The 20,975-nt window shown below is 36.0% G+C and overlaps 1 protein-coding gene across 1 annotated transcript in view; it reads right to left on the bottom strand.

Moving 5' to 3' along the window:
- USH2A (usherin) overlaps nucleotides 1–20,975 on the bottom strand; it is a 458,447-nt gene that overhangs the window by 215,140 nt on the left and 222,332 nt on the right. Inside the window, exons 34-35 of the mRNA XM_087891378.1 lie at nucleotides 18,708–18,855; nucleotides 4,206–4,357 (exon numbers count right to left, since the gene is read on the bottom strand). Of these exons, the coding sequence (XP_087747504.1) occupies nucleotides 4,206–4,357; nucleotides 18,708–18,855 (300 nt within the window). The remainder of the gene's footprint in view (nucleotides 1–4,205; nucleotides 4,358–18,707; nucleotides 18,856–20,975) is intronic.

Below are 20,975 nucleotides of genomic sequence, written 5' to 3'. Positions count from 1 at the left end.
GGCTGTGGTTTGCTTGCATAGGGGCTGTGTGACATTTTTGACATATTCATAAAGGCAGCATCTGTGCCTAGGGTTTGAAGAATGCCATTATTGTTTTTCCATACAAAGGGAAATGTTTTAAGAGTGGATGCAAGAGTTTATAAATGTGGTAGAATTCTGATTTAAAAAAACCATTGAAGACCAACATTTGTGAAGTTTAATGCAGCTTTACAGAGGATTCTGGCTCTTTGGGTGGTCATTGAGAAGGAAAGTTTATTGCACAATGCACATATTATGATTTAAGTAAATCATATGATTAAGCAAGAGGAATAAGTGATAGAAAGTTTTGCACAAATTTAAATGTAAACTGGAAGTTTGGTTGCAATAAACCAAATGGTATATCATGGAATTAAAGTGAACATGAGAATAAGAATAAGAAGCCTATAATGCTAGGAAAGGTGATTTAAAAAGTCTATAATGCTAGGAATCGTGGAAAGAAAAGGAGAAGAGGACCATAAGCAAAAAGATGGATGATAGTGATGATGGTATATCATTGAAATAGTTGATGGACTAAACTGGGGGTAGATCATCTACACAAGGTTATTCTATGTGGTCAGTAAAAATAAATACCAACTTGATGATACATAGTCGTATTCAATCTCTAAGTATTCTGCTATTCTTTTTGTATTTTTATTTGGACTGTGCTGCTTACTTGGAAATATTGAAACCAATAGGGCAATTTTGACCATGTTCAAGTGGTTTCTTCTTTGTTTTATTAACAACTAAGTCTCAGAATCGATATGAATTGTTATCTCTCCCTGATCAAATTATTTTGTACATTCACCTTTATGAAAATTAATGTCTAATAGTGAAGCAAGAACTAGCAAATCCTAGTTTAAACAGAGTTGGAAGGGACCTTGGAGGTTTTCTGGTTCAACCCCCTCTTAGGCAAATGATTTTCCAATCTCTTCTTTAAAACCTCCAATGTTGAAGCAGCCACAACCTCTAAAGGCAACTCATCTGATTGATATATCCTTCCATTCCCCACCATCAAGTCAGAGCTGAAGAAGCTTCTTTTCTTCAAAGAAAAACCAGAAAGTAAAGTTGCCTCTTGAAAAAGTACCTTTGGGACAACCATGACCTAGATAAATGAGAATCTCATAGACATTTAAGATTTGTTAATGTCAGTCTACCTTATCTTGCAAAATCTTGAGTTTATTCCTAGGTCTTTTGTTTGAGTATACACTATAATCTCTGTTATTTGTTTTTGCCACTTATTTAATACCTTATCTTCAATTTTCACTGGAATAATTTGGAATAGAAAATTAATCCTTGGTAAAACATTCATTTTTATTGCTAATATTCTACCTTATCAGAACAAGTTTAATTTTTTTCAATCTTACAATATCTTGCATCAAGTCTCCAAGTTACCTTTTAAGCAAGTCTTTATTTTTTTCCATTAAGTACAGTTTTAGGTATTTAACTGGTTTAATAGTGATATTAAATTCTGTTATTTGGTGCAGATACTGCTTTTCTTCTTTAGATAAATTCTGTTTTGCTTCTATTTTCTCCATGTTTGCCTCAATAGTGTTCAAAATATATTTGATATTATTTCTCATATCATTACATTATCTCTCATTTGTATTTGGGACAAATCCTTTAGTAAGGATGTATTAGATTAGTTAAAAAGACATAATAGCAATTATTTCCATAAATAGCCTTTTGAAACTAGTTCAGATTTTAAAGTAATGTTCTGTTTAAATACAAGTTAATATTCTTAATTATAAATTTCCTAGCTTTTCATTAAGTCTGAAATCACATGCCACTTCTTTGGAAAAAAATATAAAATATTATGCAAGAGCAATTCTCAAATCTATGGATACAAATTTTTACTCCTGGCACATTAAATAAAAGATCTGCAATAAAAATTGCTGGAAGCAGAATATCACCTTACTGTAAGGAGATGCCCTTGTTTCTATTAAAAAGGAATCAGAGAGCTACATTATAAATGGTAAAGAGAGAGAGAAATACTTTAGAAAATCAAATGTGCTTCTGGTGCTTTAATATCCTGGTAGCACTTAGGTCTGTGCTTCTTAAATAGAAATGTATTTCAGTTTTAGTGACTAAAGATGGATCACTGGTCAGGAAAATAGAGTGTTTTTTCTTTTTTTTTCTTTTTGGGAAAGTAATACAGATAATCGCCTATCAGTTAAGAGACAGTTAAGGTACAGGATTTGTCCTTATGCACAGAAGCTGATTGGTTGACTCTGGAGTCACTGCCTCCCTCTTGGCCCTGATTCCCAGGCCTATCTACCAATCTGCATTGGACCAGCATAATCAATCACAATACATAACTTTACACAAGGTGTTTTTATGCTTAAGTAGATTGATTCAGGCTGATAGTAATAATTAGGTAAACTGCAATTTCTCTATTATGAAGAGGAGGACCTATAGTGAAAACACTATACTATCACAAGAGATAATGCAAGCGCAAATAAACTACATCAATGTCACACGGGAAGTGATCTTAGAAATAATGATATTGTACCCGGGATGGGATAATTTAAAACAGAATAAGAAAATATTTTAAGGGCGTGATTCTACCAACACAATTATTTTCAAGTATTATAAATAGGCTTATGCGGTAAGAAATATATGAAAGGCAAACAGCAACAATTTAACAAGAATTGAGCCTTGGTAGTACAGGGGTTTAAGGCACCCTGTTATTAAGCTGGTTATTAAGATCAGCTGCCTGCAATTACTGCAGGGTTCGAATCTCACCAAGGCTCAAGGTTGACTCAGCCTTCCATCCTTTCTAAGGTAGGTGAAATGAGGATCCAATTTGTGGGGGCAATAAGCTGACTTTGTATAAATATACAAAAGGATGAAGGCTATTGCTGAGCACATTGTAAGCCGCCCTGAGTCTTCGGAGAAGGGCGGCATATAAATAAATAAATTAAAAAAAATTGGTGGAAGAGAGGGAGGGAGGGAAGGAGGGAGGGAGGGAGGGGGGAGAGAGAGAGAGAGAGAGAGAGAGAGAGAGAGAGAGAGAGGGAGAGAGGGAGAGAGAATTGGCAAAAAGCCCCTTGTGTTTTTAAGGGTAAATATTCATCAGTCCCATTCAAGCTCTACAATGTTTAATGGTAATAAAGTCCACAATTCTGTTTTACAAACGGATGATATTACTAGCATTTTAAAATAATGAATTTGGGAAGAAAATGGAAAACCCTAGACAAAATCAAAATCAAAAATAAATAAATTGTGATATCCTTTCCTGGGGCAATCTTCACACAGTGAAGGTGTTATTACAAACTGAGATATTTGTTAAGTAAAATTTTGCCAGAAGTGCTAGAATATGTACTTCTGACTTTCTCCCCCCCCGCCCCCTGTTTTGAGTAAGATGAGGAAAATGAGGGGTTTTATGTCACAGATTTTACTGGGGAGGAGTAAATTCAGCTCCACAAAGGCAGAGAATATGTTATTTTTGACACAACATAATATAGTGCTTGAACTGTTTTTTAATTAGGGGAAATATAATAAAGAAACTTATACTGTACATTACAATAATATTTTACACTGTTAAAGTATGCATTACAAGAGCATAACATCGCAAAACTGTAAAATGATTAAGATTAAAGAATAATATAAATATCATTTAAATTATAAAATGTTTGCTTTCAATGTGAAGAGAAACTCATATTTAAAATGCTCATGCATCGTTTGCTGCTTTACTACACTGTTAAATATTTAATTTTAAACTCGGATTCATAGCTTTTTAAAGCAAGGTATCACTTTGGACAACATCTTTCAAGGTGCGATGTATAATTTGTTTGATCTTCTATGAATGTTTCATACACTACTTTTTCAGGCAAAGAAGAGGTAGCAAGTTTTTCCTCATCCTGGAATAGTAATTCTTTAATTGTGTCCTTATAAATCAGATTGAACCAAGTCGCACCTTTTAAATGTATCAACTTCCCTTAATTTCAATTATACACATTTTTCTCTCATTTCTCCCCTCCTCAATGTCTCTGACTCTACTGTATCTATATGATGTTTTGAAAAGGTGCTTAGTAGTAAACTATTTGAATCCATTGCAGCTTTTAATGGCATTTTTGTAAAATGTCAGATGGGTTAATACTGACCAGTGAGAATCGACACCATTTACTTTGATATTCAGTATCAAATGACATTTATTGCATTCTCAGAATGTAAATGGAAGAACTCACCAGTGGGCCCAAAGCACAGCCGTTTGCTGTGCATGCTTGAACTCTGAAGGCATGGAGACTCCAAGGAGAAAGGCCAGAAATATAATAGGTCACTTTTGAGGAATTCTGCACCAGAATTCCATTCATGTACAATCCATAACTAGTAATAAGTCCTATTTTAAAAACAATAGCAATAAAAGAGAAACATATTAAATCACAATAAAGGTACATTTGAAAGGTTACACTAACCTGGGAGTACGTAGGTCACATTGAACTCAGTTAAGCCTACTTCAGAATATATATGTATAAGTAGTCCTCAATTTACCGTATTTTTCGGAGTATAAGAGACTCTGGACTATAAGATGCACCTTTTTTGGTGAGGAAAACAAGAAAAAGAAATCTGCTTCTGCCTCCCAGCAATTTTGCCTCATTGCAGCAAACAGCCTGCTTTACTTTCATTTTCATTTTCAGTATAGCTTGATTAGCACAAGAAAGAAAAATCTGCTCCCAGCAATTTACCTCCTTGCAGCAAGCAGCAGAGGCCTGCATAGCAATAGGCAACGGCAATTTCTGCAGCCTGAAAAAGCTGAGAGTCGGGGACAATCAAGTTGTGCTAATTAGGCTGTGCTGAAGCTGAAATGGACTATTTCTTCTGGCTGCTTGCTGCAAGGAGGTAAATTGCTGGGAGGCAGAGGCCAAAGGGTGGGGACCAGTGGGTGGGAGGGGCTACATTTGGTGTATAAGACGCACCCAAATTTTCACCCCCTTTTAGGGGGGTAAAGGTGTGTCTTATACTCCAAAAAAATACGGTACAACCATTCAAAAAAAAAAGTGACTTACAACCAGACCTCAGTCTTACAACTATCACAGCATCCTCATGGTCATGTGATCCAAATTCAGGCACTTGGTAACCTCTATGTATTTGCAATGGTTGCGAGTTCCCAAGGTCATGTGATCGCTATTTGCAACTCTTCCACTGGCTTCCAAAAATCAAAGTTAATGGGGGGAGCCGGCTTTGCTTAATGACCACTTGATTCACCCAGCTGCAGGGATTTGTTTAACAAACATGGCAAAATGTTGCAAAATTCACCACAACTCAACCGTCTTGCTTAGCAACAGAAAATCTGGTCCCAATTGTGATCATAAGTCAAGGACTTATGTATTTATTATTATTTGTTTAAAAGTTTTGTATGGCCACTCATCATAAGCAGAACTTTAGGTGGCTCGCAACAATAAAACCATTAACTATGAAACTGGAATTAAGTCTGGGAAGAATGTTCAAATGAAACTCACGTGAACCTTGCCTTGACTCTCTATGGTATAAGAAGAAAGGAAGAGAAGAAGAAAAAACTCTGTCAGACTTTCAAAATTCTGTTACCATTGTATACTTAGACAGAGTTCCAGCATCTATTGTGGAGTTTCCTGAATTTACTTCAATGGGTTGACACTATGTGCCAAAATTTAGATTTTATCCATGGAAGTGTGTTTTCAAATTCAGACATTCTGGAAATGTGTGGGAGGTTCCTCACAGAATATGCTTTTGAATAGACTCAGAATTGAAAAATTCAGTATAATTCTGTTTCACAATATCATACTGCATAAAACATACATGTAGATAAAAATAAGGAAATATTTAAATCCTAATCAGAAAAAAAAGCTAGTGGATCATATTTTCAACATAATGCAACCATTCAGAAATAATCTGTAGCTTTTCATTGCAACAGTAGTTGCCAAATGTATTATAAATAAGAACATCTATTGTATTTTCATTATTATGTTTTCATTATTATTTCACACAGAAATATTATGGGTTATACCACTTGTTTGTTTATGGAAAAAGTGATCATCTGCCCTTTCTTTGAACAGGCCTGCAGGAGAGGTGTCCAGAATTATTCCTGACCATTTGATTTGCACTGCACCTGACAGGCAGCTAGATGTATATTTGTCTATAGCTGGGCTATAGAAAAACAAACATATTACTTCAAAATTAAAACAATGAGATTAATCCAAATCCAGCATTTAATATGATACCAATTTATCAGTTATATATCTTAATTTGTTACTTTCTCCCAAAGCTGTGTGCAGAACTGTTTCTCCATTTTGTCCCCTACAACCACCTTGTGCAATAGATTGGGAGAAGAGCTTCCATAACAAATAATGGCTTTAAATCTTCACAATCCTTCACCAGTGTGTTAATCTCTAGTCTATGTGGTTTTGCTGTCCCTTTTGTAGAAACACTTTGTTACATTCACAGTACAATATTTGAGTAACTGATTAATTGGGAAAGCAGATCATTTCATGGAGAGTGGGACATGAGCAATTATGTAATGGTCATGACAGGACATCAAAGATAAGCAACTATTTTGCTCGTTCCCTCTCATCATTTTATTTTATATTTCTAAAGAAAAAATACTTCAGAGAATAATTTCTGTAAAATTATTTCAGTTTTTCTCATCTCACAAAAGTTTAAAAGTGACAAGACAAATGTAGAAATGTTTCTAAAGTGACCTTCTCCAACCTAAAGTCATGATGTGGTCATACTACAAGGAAATCATTGTATTTTAATACACCACATAAAATATATTTTATAACTACCTTTTTCCCCCAAATTTAATTCCTGACAATTTTTTTCCTCTTCATGTTTGTCCGCTTGTATATTTCCTTTTAATATGATTTTGTTTCACCTATGATATGTACTATATTGCTAATATTTGTTCCATCAAAAACCTTGGGGAAATTTGTTTGGTTGGCAATTGACATGAAGATTTTCTATTCTCCAGGCATAATTAAACTACCTTAATGTGAAAACATTCTTTCAGCGTCAAGCTGCTGTATAAATTATTGCTATTGTAATAAAACTGAAAGAATTGTTTTTATCCACTGGGATGTAAAATTTGAAATATACTGTATCAAAAGGTACTAATACAAAAATTCAATAGATATACAATAACACCTCAGGACAATGTTTCTAAATAGCCTAAAATAGCTGAAAATTACCCCAAGTAAGGTAATGTCTGACAGGAATACTTTAGATTCTTCCTCAGTGGACCGTGTTTGCTTCTAGGAGAAGAAAATTGCCAAGGGGGGGGGGTTATAATCCAGATTTGCAATGCCTAGGGTTGTCCTTTGAACACCTATGAACTTCTGATATTTAACATAAGCTGAATTGTTTCCCATATCATGAAACAGTGTCTGAAAATGCTGCATCCAACACATTCTGCTCTAGGACAAAAACTTTTCATCCTGCTTCTCTTCTTCTCTTTTATCACATTATTTCTGGCTATTCCTTCCAGCACATTTTGAAAGGAGCTTTACCATCATATTACTATGCCTTATCTTATTTCTTCATTCTAACCAAATAATTTCACACAGGTGGCAAACCTTTACCATATCATATCCAGTCCAGAACCAGGAAAAGAGAAGATAGGAAGTTAACAGCAAACACATTCCTGCTGAAAAAAAATGAAGAGGAAAGGAAACGGGGGAAGTATCTCACCAATATCTAAAAGGACTTTCAGGTCTTATCAGTATCAGTATCAGTCCTCCTGAACTGAATTTTATTCCAACTCCCCATCAACTGCTCTAATTGCAATGGTACTGTCTGAGGTAGTACTTGCAGGACCACCTCCTACTGGCCTCCCACCGCCTAGTGCGCTCACATAGGACTGCCCTCATCCGGGTGCCGTCGGCTAGACAATGTCGGCTGGCGGCCCCCAGGATAAGGGCGTTCTCTGTGGCCGCACCAACCCTCTGGAATGAGTTACCCACCGGGCTCCGGACGGCCCCCAACCTCTGCACTTTCCGCGCCGACCTGAAGACATGGCTTTTTCAGCAAATTCCCTGATCTGCCGCGAGGTTTTAATTGTCTGGGGATTTTAAATTGGCTTGTTTTAGCATTTTTATTGTTATGTTGTTTTTATCCTGTGAGCCACCCTGAGTCCTATGGGAGAAGGGCGGCATATAAATATGATAAAATAAATAAATAAATAAATAAATAAATAAATAAATAGTATCATGGATTTCAGTTCCTTAGGTGTCACTTACTTGAGTGATTTGCCACCCAAAGTTGCTACAAGATTGCAAAGTTTTTTCTGATTGTTATCAGATTGGAGAGACATCCTAAAGATACTTCCAAGCTTTGGATTTCATGGTTTCATGGTTTAGCATGCTTTTCTTTAAAGGAAAATATTTGCAGCTCAGACTTGAGCTCGGGGTTGAAATGAGGGGTCCTCAGCCCTCTCTGAGCTTGGTTGTTTTCTTGCAGACATTTCATTACCCAAATTAGATAATATCAGTACTAGTCTAGTGTAGCACTGATGATGTTGCCTAGTTTGGGTAATGAAATGTCATACTTTTCTTTCCTGTTTTCTACTTGTACTCTGGAAATGTATTTCGTACTGCCCTAGTATCCCATTCTCTACAAGCAGAATAGATTTGAGACATCAAAAAACTGTTCTAAATTGAAGCTCAGCAGATTTCCAATGCTATTACTATTCTTTTATTTTTGCCTCTATAGGCTCACTTAATAGCTTAGGAATCACCTTTTCAGAAATCCAGTTTGCTTGGGCTCCAAGTGACATCTCAGTGATATCTGATGTGGTTCCCAACTTATTTTTTTATAAGAAGTTGGAATTCAAAAGTGCTGGAAATACAAAAAAAGAACCTAAGTACAAAAATTAAGATGCAGAATGTTCAACTAAAAATAAAATGCTCATAATAGTTGTCTTAGATGCACCACATGCCCATATATCAATGAATACTAATAGACATTCATTATATATTATGTAAAATTTAAACACTAAATAATAAAAAACCTTGCTTCTACCTAAACTGCATAAAGAGAGAAAGTGGAGAAGACCTGCTTATCTGCCCCAATATTTAAAATAAATTCATAAATACACAGATATGATGTAATCTCCAACAAACAAAAAAGACCAGTTACTTGCCAGACTATACACTAATAACATACTATAGCTTTTTCCTGTAATGTTATTTTACCTGCTCTCATGAGTTCTTTTTCAAGGACAAGAGTTGGGTAAAACATTTCATGAGTCAAATCCACTGGGGTCAGTACCTTAGTGGAACTGCTATTCCAAAATCCCAATCCTGGATTCTGTCCCTGATTTAAAGATCCTGTGGCAATAGGCAATCCTACAGCATTAAAAACTAAATGATGAAGGAGTGCCATATAGTGGAGAAGAACATTTTGGTACAAGTAGTCCTTGTTTAACAACCAGTCATTTATATCCTGTAAAACATACTTGACCATTGCAAACTATTGTGCTGCCCCCCCCTCCGGTCATGTGACCACATATTGGATAGGACAGGTTCATGGTTTCTGGCAAAAAAAATCACCCATTCAAATGAATGAATACACTTAACAACTGTGGCATTAGGATTGATAATCATGGGTTCACTTAACGAACATTGTGAAAAAAACTGAAAAATGGCACATGGGTGCTTTGACTTCCAGGTTCACTTACAGTCATAAATTGAACACCTGTATAGTGGCTCAGTGGCTAAGACACTGAGCTTGTTGATCGAAAGGTCGGCAGTTCAGCAGTTCGAATCCCTAATGCTGCATAATGGGGTGAGCTCCCATTACTTGTCCCAGCTTCTGCCAACCTAGCAGTTCGAAAGAATGTAAAAAATGCAAGTAGAAAAATAGGGATTACCTTTGGTGCGACAGTAACAGCATTCTGTGAGTCTTTGGCATTTAGTCATCCTGGCCACATGACCACAGAGAAGTCTTTGGATAGTGCTGGCTCTTCGGCTTTGAAATGGAGATGAGTACCTCTCCCTAAAGTTGGGAATGATTAGCACATATGTGCGAAGGGAACCTTTACCTTTACCTTATAGTGGTCTATTGGGAAACTGCTCTCAACATACCCAATAACTGTAGTTCCATATAAACTGTACTAGCTATACTTAGGTGTTGAGACCAAGAGTTTTGTAAAAAAAAAAAAAGTATTTTCCATTAAAATACTGAAAGAACATATATGGCAAACAGAAATCCTTCCTTGATTTAAAATATTGTAAAAACTTTTTGGCAATCATGACTGCTGATTGAACCTGATAATCCAGCATAATTTATACTGCATCTTCTTGGACTGAATTCTAGATTTGAGGTCTTGATGATATTATTGTCAGCCTCAAGCAGTCCTTGCTAATTTTCAAACCAGGCTAATTGATTATGCCTCTTTAATTATTAAATGAATCGTGGATGGGATATTATTTGGTAGAGCTACAAACTTGGAATAAAATTTTTCCCCACTGCAATTTCCATAGATTTAGTCCATCTCAGTTGGATATTCATATCCCACCATATAACATGCAAAATTCAACTCAGAGATAATCCCTGTGGCTAGAGATATTTCAATTGCTTCTGCCAAAAATAAAGGTTTTTAATTTCTAGCAATATGTCTCTCATTTTTCAACAAAGTATCTATCTGACAATTTGATCCTTTATTAATAAGTCAGCAATTTCTCCAAAGTTAAATGTCTCACTTTACCTTTGCAAATCAGCAACAAAAGTCTGGAAGGGTTATGATTCATTTTGTTTTCTAGTTTTGATGCCTTTTATATGCCCTTCAACCTTCATATTATGATAATGAACTCCTCTTCCCTTCCAAAAAAAAATCGTATGGCTTTGTAAGGTTTCTGTTACTCCCGTCCACTACAGCTTCTCTACCTTCCATAAAGAAGATTCCATGAACTATTTCCAAAACTTCTAGTTGTCTGTAGCATGATTGGAGAGATGGAACATATTAGGGAATCTAAGATGTCCCATCTTTACTTTTCTCACACTGTAGTCCTCAAAATCATGTTACTAAGTTTTGCTAATAAACTGTAAATAACCAGGGACACAATTTTCCACACCCTCTCCCTTTCAGAGTTTTCACTCTATCATCTCCTTGTCCATCATACCTTTCATTGCCAATTTTTTTTTTTTTTAAAATGTGGCTCCCAACTGCCAAAGAATATATCCTCTACTCGGCCCTTCAGGTCCTCCCCTGGCTGCTGTTATCTTTTTGTCAAAACTACTCCATTACTTCCAATTGGTCTTTTTGGTAAACTAACAGTTGATATGATATGATCTTCTCAAAATCGTAAAGGTGTACTGGCATTTCAGTACACCCTGAAATACTAGGATAAGACAGTTGTAAAAGCCAAATATTTTTAATTCCAAATTGAATCTCTGGCATTTCTTTTGGCAAAGTTTTGTCCTTTGATGCTTGAAGGGATTCTACAGTCATTGTGATGCTGCAGTTTAAATGTTTTTGAGGAGAAAACTGTACTTTCTGTTATTGTTCCCTATTTTCCTATCTGTATATAAGCAACTTTTCAAAGGCCCCTGGGATACAACATTTACATTGTACTTAGCGTTAGAAAGCAAATCCATATTATTGTCATTCTCACTGAAATTACTTGGTAATTAACAAATAATTGGTCTCCTGACCCCTAACCCTCCACTTCCTTTAACCTAATATCTAAAGCCACTGGATATTCTGCATATCCAAGGGGAATGTTATTTAACAGTGCTTTGTTGAAATTAAAATGCAACAGCACTGTCTGGAATGGATCTGTGAATGTAATTAATGGGCCATAGTACTGTGCTGGTCCTAGCTATAAACTGTCTTTTAAGTTTAAATTTAAGTTTTGGTTACTACAAATGCACTACTTTTTATACAGTACTTTCCCAATTTTAAGCATGTTTTGGGTCTGAAATTTAAATATGCAATTAATTCAAATTAGATGAGGCTATTCTGAATTGGAGCTCAATTTTACTTTGCTACTCTAACATGGCTAGTAAGTACAAATCTCATTGACCTAAAGGTGTGGTTGCAGTGCATCAGTCCCTCTCCTAAAGCTTGCATTCACAGAATCTTAAAGAAGTACAGAAACTAATAGATCTATTAGTGCAGAAGCTAAGATGGGTAACCTTTTGGTGGCAGAGCATTGCACTAAATACCATTTAGGAGTGCAGTGGATAAACTGCTGGTACCAGTGGGCAAGTTTGGAATGAAGTAGGATTGGGCAGGTCTTTGTTTTTAAAAACTCTATTATACTTATTTTAAGGCCTATATTATAGTTGGAATGTGCTTTCTGACATGACATAGATCACAAAATCACAGTCATAAAAGCTTAATAGCCATATGCATCTGGGCTGCAAGTTACTCACCTCTGGCATAAGCTTTCATGAGTCACTTAACAAAATAACAGAATAATAGAGGTGGAAGGGGCCTTAGAGCTCTTCTAGTCCAACCCCCTTCTCAAGAAGGATACCCTATATTATTCCAGACAAGTGGCTGTCCAGTCTTTTATAGAGCACCCACAACTTCTGAAGGCAAGCCATTCCACTGTCAGGAAATTTCTCCTTAGGTCTAGGTTGCTTCTATCCTTGATTAGTTTCCATCCATTGTTTCTTGTCCTGCCTTTTGGTGCTTTGGAAAATAGGCTGACCACCTCTTCTTTATGGTAGCCCCTCAGATATTGGAACACTGCTATCATATGAGGTGCAAGGTCTATTTCACAGACAAAAGCCAGGAAAAGCACAGCCCACACAAGGTAATGTCTTCTTGCTTAAAAGCTTGTGCCGACCAACTGGCCCCCATCTTCACTCGCATTTTTAATAAATCACTAGAGATGTGCTATGTTCCTTCTTGTTTCAAATGCTCTACTATCATCTTAGTGCTGAAGAAACCATCCATCAAGAAACTGAATGACTTCAGACCAGTTGCTCTAACATCTGTAGTTATGAAACCCTGAAAACCATCACGGATCTGCTGTTAGAATCCTTGCAATTTGCCTACCGAGTGAATAGATCGACAGATGATGCTGTTAATATGGCTTTGCACTACATCCTAAAACATCTTGAATCTTCAAAGACCTATGCAAGGGTCCTCTTTGTAGACTTCAGCTCAGTATTCAATATGATCATTCCAAATATTCTTCTAACTAAACTAAATCAGCTAGCTGTACCTGATCACACTTGTAAATGGATCATAAGCTTCCTAACAGATAGGAAGCAGCAGATGAAGCTAGGCAAAATCACATCAGATATCTGTACAATTAGCACAGGGCCCCCCTGGGCTCTGGGCTCTCTCTACTACTCTCTATATACCAATGACTGGATCTCAAAAGATCCCTCTGTTAAAGTACTGAAGTTTGCAGATGATACAACAGTGATTGGTCTCATTTGAGACAACGATGAATCTGCATACAGATGGGAAATTGAACAACTAGCCTTGTGGTGCGACCGGAACAATCTTGAACTAAACACACTCAAAACCGTAGAAATGGTGGTAGATTTTAGGAGGAACCATCCTATGCTACCACCTCTTACTATACTAGACAACACAGTATCAACAGTAGAGACCTTCAGGTTTCTAGGTTCTATCATATCTCAAGATTTAAAATGGCCATCTAACATCAAAAATGTCATCAAAAAAGCACAACAAAGAATGTTCTTTCTGCGTCAACTCAAACTGCCCAAGGAGCTGCTGATTCAGTTCTACAGAGGAATTATTGAGTCACAACCAAACAAGACAGACACAGACTTCAACGGATAATTAGAACTGCAGAAAAACAATTACTCCCAACCTGCCTTCCATTGAGGACCTGTATACTGCACAAGTCAAAAAGTGGGCTGTGAAAATATCTACAGACTCCTCACATCCTGGACATAAATTGTTTCAACTTCTACCCTCAAAACGACTTTATAGAGCATTGCACACCAGAACAACTAGACACAAGGACAGTTTTTTCCTGAATGCCATCACTCTGCTAAACTACTAATTCCCACAACACTGTCAAACTATTTATTAAGACTGTATTACTATTATTTTTCTCATCCTTCCTATTACCTATCTCCTCCCACTTATGACTATAATCTTGTTGCTTGTATCTTTATGATTTATATTGTTTTATTAGTTTCCTAGTATGACTTGATTGCTTATTTAGTATCCTATTACTATCACTAAGTGTTGTATCTTGTGATTCTTGATGAATATATTTTTATGTCTGTTTATGTATCTTATGATTCTTGATGAATTCCTTGTGTGTCCAATCACACTTGGCCAATAAAGAATTATATTCTATGTCACCCCTAGTCCTTCTTTTCACTAGACTAGACATACTCAATTCCTGCAACCTTTTCTCATATGTTTTAGCCTCCAGCCCCCTAATTGTCTTTGTTGCTCTTCTCTGCCCTCTTACCAGAGTCTCAACATCTTTTTCATAATATGATGATCAAAACTGGATGCAGTAGTCTAAGTGTGGTCTTACTAAGGCTTTATAAAGCAGTGCTAATACTTCGTGTGGTCTTGATCCTGTCCCTCTGTTAATGCAGCCTAGGATTGCATTGGTTTTTTTCCCTGCCGCTACACACTGCTGGCTCATATTTACAATCTACTTCTCAAATATATGGAGTGTGCAGGTACATGCACATACACCCACTCACACAAAGCTGTTATAGAAACAGGCAAAAAATGGTAATGGTTAAAAAGAAAAGGAGCAAAGAATTTATTTAATTAGCAATCAAACAGAAAGCATCAGATATTTTGACAGTGTGCTTTAGGCCTCTGTGAACCAGTCATGTTTCCCCTCTACAGTGTGGTTGTGCAAGTATTGAAAGAAGCTATGTAAAGGCTCTGTCACGACAATTCACACCATATCTTTGATTCAACAATAGGAGGTGTTGTGGCTGTGAGGTGATGGAATTTGCCTCAGAAAGGCCCTGGGTCTGCCCAGAAGCCCCTTGTCACTGCGTTATTTTATTTACCAGCTGAGCTCATTATTTCTGGACTGTCAGACTCTCCGTAGCTTTGCCAACTTCTTATCAGTAAGCTACGTGTTTCCGCATCCACCCACATTCCATTCCTTCACTTGCTTCTTCTCACTTTTTCCTTTGTTCTCTTGCCAGAGGTCCGGCTCAGATAGCCGGCAAGAATTACTTTCAAAAATGTAACAATTAACTTTTCTTAGTTAGTGAGGTGTTTTATTTTCTTTATAACAAATAAATGAGTTTTATTAGAAACTTTTCCTCGCGTTTCTTTTCAGATTATTGCAACAAGGAATAAGCCTAGATTCATCTACTCTAAACCAGGGTAATTAGTCCCAGAGCCAAACATGGGATTAATAAATGCCCTGACACCCCTTCCATCCATTTTAAGTGCTAGAGGTAATTGTATAAAATGCTGAAAACCAAACAATTTCAAGAAGGCAATACAATCAACACTCTCTCTCCAAAATCTGCATATTGTCATAAAATACAGCATCTAGTTAACATATGGACTATGATAAGAAACTTTTGATCTATGTTTATTCTATGAAAAATGGTGTTGAAACATTGCAAAATAGCTGAGCTGGGGTTCATCAAAAGATATAATTTAATACAGATGAACAACCTAGTGGCAGTCTACTATGAAAGAGCTTCAGCTACATAATAGAGTTCCGTAAAATTAGCTGTAATTGAAGGTATTAGTGTATGTCAACAAACTGGGATCTGAAGATAAAAATTACCATTTCTGATCACTACAAAAACTTCTACTAGGTTATAGTATTAGACCCATGATGTATCCTAATGAGCACAGAGATGTCTTCACTATGTAAAATGCTTCATTGTGCAAAAGATAAATGCCATATATACATATATATGCAACTCTTATATAAATAGGAGTTTTGCCTCAGAAGCTGTTCATAGTGAAGAAAATCCATGAAAGCAAACTGTGAAGCTCAGCTATCTAGATAGCAGATCCAAGGTTCAAATTGTACATATTTCTCTTGCCTGTTCATTGTAACAGAGATATTTATGTACTTAGTACTATAGCTAACCCAGTTGAGTCTCAAGCTCTTTCTTTGTGACCTTGCTTGCTCTACTCATCACTATTCTCTTCCCAGCCTTGAGAAAGAAGCAGGATATATGCTTTAAATGTATATAATAGTTCTGTGTAATCTGAAAACTACTGCTTTACCTGCATTAGTCCTTACAAGCTTTTTTTTTAACCTGCTGCAATGGTTGCTCCTGTTCCTTGGAATTTAAGTTCAATATTATATTTAGATCTGCACTGTAATCATTTGCAATGTAAAATACAGATTTTAATTAAAATTCTCAATTTCTTCCATTGGTTATCCTACCATGAAATACTTAAAAAATGACACATTACAGATTACAATACATTTTCAGGATTCTTTTGTAAAAAGTTATCAGAACAATTATAATTAGATGGATAAGGGGAGGAGGAACAGTTCAGTTCCATCTGATATTTGTTTAAATTGTCCAAATCTCTAGATAAAGAGAATAAAATAACACCAATTCCACACTAGCAAAGACTAATCTGGATGGTCCTACTGTTGTATGACATACACTTGCCAAGCACCTGCCTTGGAAATACCCCAAATCAACGTAGGAGGATGTATATTTCTTTTTGCTATGACTTTAATGTACAGGCATACATCAGAAAAACTGCAGATTTGGTTCCAGACCAATAGTTCCAAAGCAACCATTGCAATAAAGTGAATAAAGTGTGAATTTGTTGGTTTCCTAATGTATATAATTCACCAAAGTTATGTTTACACTATACCGTAGTCTATTAAGTGTACAGTAGCATTGCATCTACAAAACCCAATGTACACACTTTAATTTAAAATACTTCATTGCTATAAACACTAATCATCATCTGAGCCTTCAGCAAGTTGTATTAGTTTACTGATGGAGGGGCTTGTAAAAATCCACAATATCTGCGAAGTGCAATAAAGCAAAATGCAGATAAAACGAGATATGCTGATAGTTGCCATTTAGAATGTGCTTCCTATGGTTCTTGAAATATGATACCACCATAAAGAACTGTAGTCATTGATAATCCCATCATCCATTATTTTATTTTGTTACTTACATATTTGTCTTGAACATCTAATGCCGAATAGCCTGTTCCCATAGAAAAAAATATGTTCCAAAAAAAAGCAATAACACAGTGATGTTGTGCTCAGTGCAATGCACATCTGACAAATAAACTTGTCTTGTAACAATTTCTAATTGCTTACAATTTATTCTGAAATAATCAATGACACTATGTCATTTCAAAGCAAAAGGCAGACTACCTTCAAACTTAAACTAACTTGCAGATTACAGTAGATATTTATAGTTCTCCGAAACTACCAAATACATTATTAAAGGTATTTTATACTCAACTGGAGCAATTTCTTAGTATCGTTTTCTGTTATAAGCCTTGTGAATTCAGCTGATTGCTGGGAAAGTAGACATTCAATCAGATATTTTTAAACCATCCAGTTATTTTTAAAGTAGGAACATGCATATACTGTATAATACAAATAGGGCTGCCATTTTTTTCTCTGGTTTTGTTCCTATGTTTGATCCATAGAAAGAACTTTACTTTGTATCAGGAAAAATATAAACTACTATGCTACATTTGTGTTATGGCACAAATAATGTAGGCTCAACAGGAAAATGTTACCACCCTAGTTTCTGACCAATTAGTTATTTCGTTTCAATTGAGGAAGTTCTTCTCTTTCCAGCAGCCACCAGATTAGATCATATAAACCAGCTTTCTTCAACCTGGCAACCTCCAAACTGCTAGCTAAGAATTTGTGGACTTATATCTCATCAAATCTGATGTGCCAAAACATTTCAATGTGCCACATCGGAGAAGGCTTCCATAACAAGTGACCTTTGTAAGAAAATCTAATTCATTGCTATGGTATTTGCAAGTACCGCAGTACTTCTTCTAAGATGTTCAAGTGATCATTTTATAGCGTGTATTTTCTTAGCAAGACTACTGAGATTCTTCTGCATTCAAGGACAAAAAGTAAATATGGCTTAGAGGAAGTTTATCTGAATTCTAGTACTATTCTATAGTCCAGACCCAGTACCTGTTGGCTGTCTCTGACAATTTAATTGAAGACTAGATGCACTCTGATATGATAAGAAAAGGAAAAACAATATGGAAATTTTACATGTGTGTGTGTGCGCATATGTGTGTATATATATATATATATATATATATATATATATATATATATATATATATATATATATATATGCATATGTGTGTGCGTATATATATATATATATATATATATATAATCAAAACTTCATAATTACTTACTTGTTATTTACCTCCTTACAAGCACTTTAAAATGTACAGATATGAAACCAATGGCTGGATGTATTTAGAAATAAAAATTAAGAAGATGCCATAAAGAAAATCAATATGCTTCAGAAATTTCAGAAACAATTGAACTTCAGTTCAATTGTTCCATAAAGCATTAAATAAGAGAATGCAATACATGAGAACCATCAAAAGGGAGCACTTTTGAGCCACTGAAACAGCAAAACAGGACTGAAAACTTCAATCTCCAAGCTGTAGACAATGATACCATCGCCGTATTTTATGTGCTAAAATGATCATTAAAAATTAAGCACCACATAGAAGCTGCCATTTAGAATATTAATTTATCTTTACTAATCATCTTTTTAACTTGAGGCTAAAACAGTTCACTCACCATTCATGTACTCTGGCTTAGTCCATGAAATGTTAAAAGAGTCAGAGGAATATGACTGGACTTTAGGAGCTGGAACCCCTTCTGGGCCAGTTTTCATTGTTTTTACTGAAATAGTTTCACTGATTGTACATCCACCTGTAGTGCAGGCCTTTGGAAAAAGAAAGAGAGACCAATACTAAAACCTGACATGAAATATATCCCCAGTGTATACTATTCAGAAAAGGAAATGTAAAGAAATCTAGTCATTTCTTAAAAGGTTGTTTTTTATCCTGCATTTTTTTTTTAAATAACTCAATACGATGAACATACCTAATACTCCGTCCTCTTCCTATTTTCTATACAACAACCCTGTGAGGTAGGTTGGGCTGAGAGAGAGTGACTGGCCCAAGGTTACCCAGCTGGCTTTTATGCCTAAAGCAGGACTAGAACTCACAGTCTCCTTGCCTCCGTGCCTTAAGAGTGGTCTTAATATGTTTAGTTCTCAAAGCAACATGATTTATTTCTTTATGCAGTCCTGTGTTTGTTTGTAAGGAATTACAGTCATCTCAAGAGTCTTTCCCAAGATAAGGGCCCTCCAGAAAAGAAGGCTGTTATGAAGAGGTCCCTGCTGCTAGCATTGCTTGTAACCTCCATCCAGGAATCAGAACAGAAAAGAAAAGGGCATTGGCATGAAAAAGTGTCCTGTAAAACAGGATCAAATATAAACCCTTTCATTCCCCACCATCCAGACAGAGCTGAAGAAGCTTCTTGGATGAGAAGCGAAACAAGAAAAAGAAAAAACAAGAAAGTCCAGTTGACGCTTGAAAAAGCACCTTTGGGGCAACCATGATCTGGATGACTGAGAATCTCCATAGACTCCTGTAGAACAGGATCAGTTTCTTAGATGCAAACAGTCAGATCTAAAATATCTAGTACTGTCTGCAAGTCTTTCCTTATCTAACATTTTCTAACACTCTTGTGTTTCACATTACACTGGAAGGGGGTACTAAAATTTGTTTATGGAATAGGTAGAGATGTAATCTAGAGGTTCTAGGTGTCTTTTTTTCTCCCTCCGTGGGGGTGGGAGGTTGTTTTATTGGGTTTCTTTGGAGTAGGTGAAACAGAAAGATACTGAAATTTATGTTTCTTGACTCAGCTCACTAGGTGGCAGCACCTAGCCAATCTCGACTGATCTTGAAAAACGCAAGCAGGGTCAAGATCTTTTTATCTTGAACAGAAGACAACTAGGAAATCCCAAGTCTCTAAACTACACTAGGAGGTTCAAAAAACAAACAAACAAACAAAAAAACCATCCCTGAAGGAGGAAATGACAAACCACTTCCAGACTGTTGTCAAGTCTCCCTGAATGAAAATTTCCATGTAACCTCCAGAAATCAAGGCTAACTTTACCTTTAAAAGTCTTTTCCTTCCACATTTTTAAGTTCTTGATATAACATTTGCTGTATTTTATATTTGGCATAATTATAACATTTCAGCTGTATAACTGCATTCATTTTATTAAAATACTGTAAGAGTATACTGTTTGGTATTGGAGAGGAAACTATAGCATCTGCAACTGAAGTTGTCTAAAAGCAAAATTCTGTATGTTTTCCTTGGATTGCGGGGAAAGGGGATTGGATCCTATGGATTCTTTTTTCTGAAAGACCAGCTCTATCATCTTCTCTCCTTTGAGTATTTTGCCTCACATTGACTTAAAATTAAAATAGTGAAGAATATATGTAGCTCAGTCTTCACTTGTTGGATTCCTGGGGTTCTCTGAGCTGACACTGTCACATAATCTGATTATGAAACATCTGCAAGAAGAAAAGCAAGCTCAGGGAACACCAAGAACCCAATAACTTTAAAGTATGTAGAAGTAGAAGTAGAATAACAGAGTTGGAAGGGACCTTGGAGGTCTTCTAGTCCAACCTCCTGCTTAGGCCAGAAAACCTATACCATTTCAGAAGTGTGTTGTCTTAATTTGATTCTCCCAGCATCCACTAATACCCAGCATCCACTAATTTCCCTTTTCTTGTAATTGTGTCTTTCAGACTGTAGGCTGAAGATCAAAGACAGTCGTTATTGTTATTCCCCTTTTGGAACCTTTACAGTTCCAAAACTGTAGTGGAGAAAAATGATTTAAATAAATGTACCTGCCTATTCTGCAAGTACCACTAGTTCAACAGGGCCCACTCCTAAATAAATAGATTCAGGATTGCTATCTTGGTACTTTGTTATTATTTTATATTTCTTTTTAGGTAGATATGCTAACTGGTGTCTCTCTGTGTG

Source organism: Pantherophis guttatus, chromosome 1, assembly GCF_059756535.1.
Source record: "Pantherophis guttatus breed Tessera chromosome 1, ASM5975653v1, whole genome shotgun sequence".
Lineage (NCBI taxonomy): Eukaryota > Metazoa > Chordata > Lepidosauria > Squamata > Colubridae > Pantherophis > Pantherophis guttatus.
The sequence above is the reverse complement of the archived record's forward strand: the minus strand, read 5'-3'. Positions and strand labels throughout refer to the sequence as shown.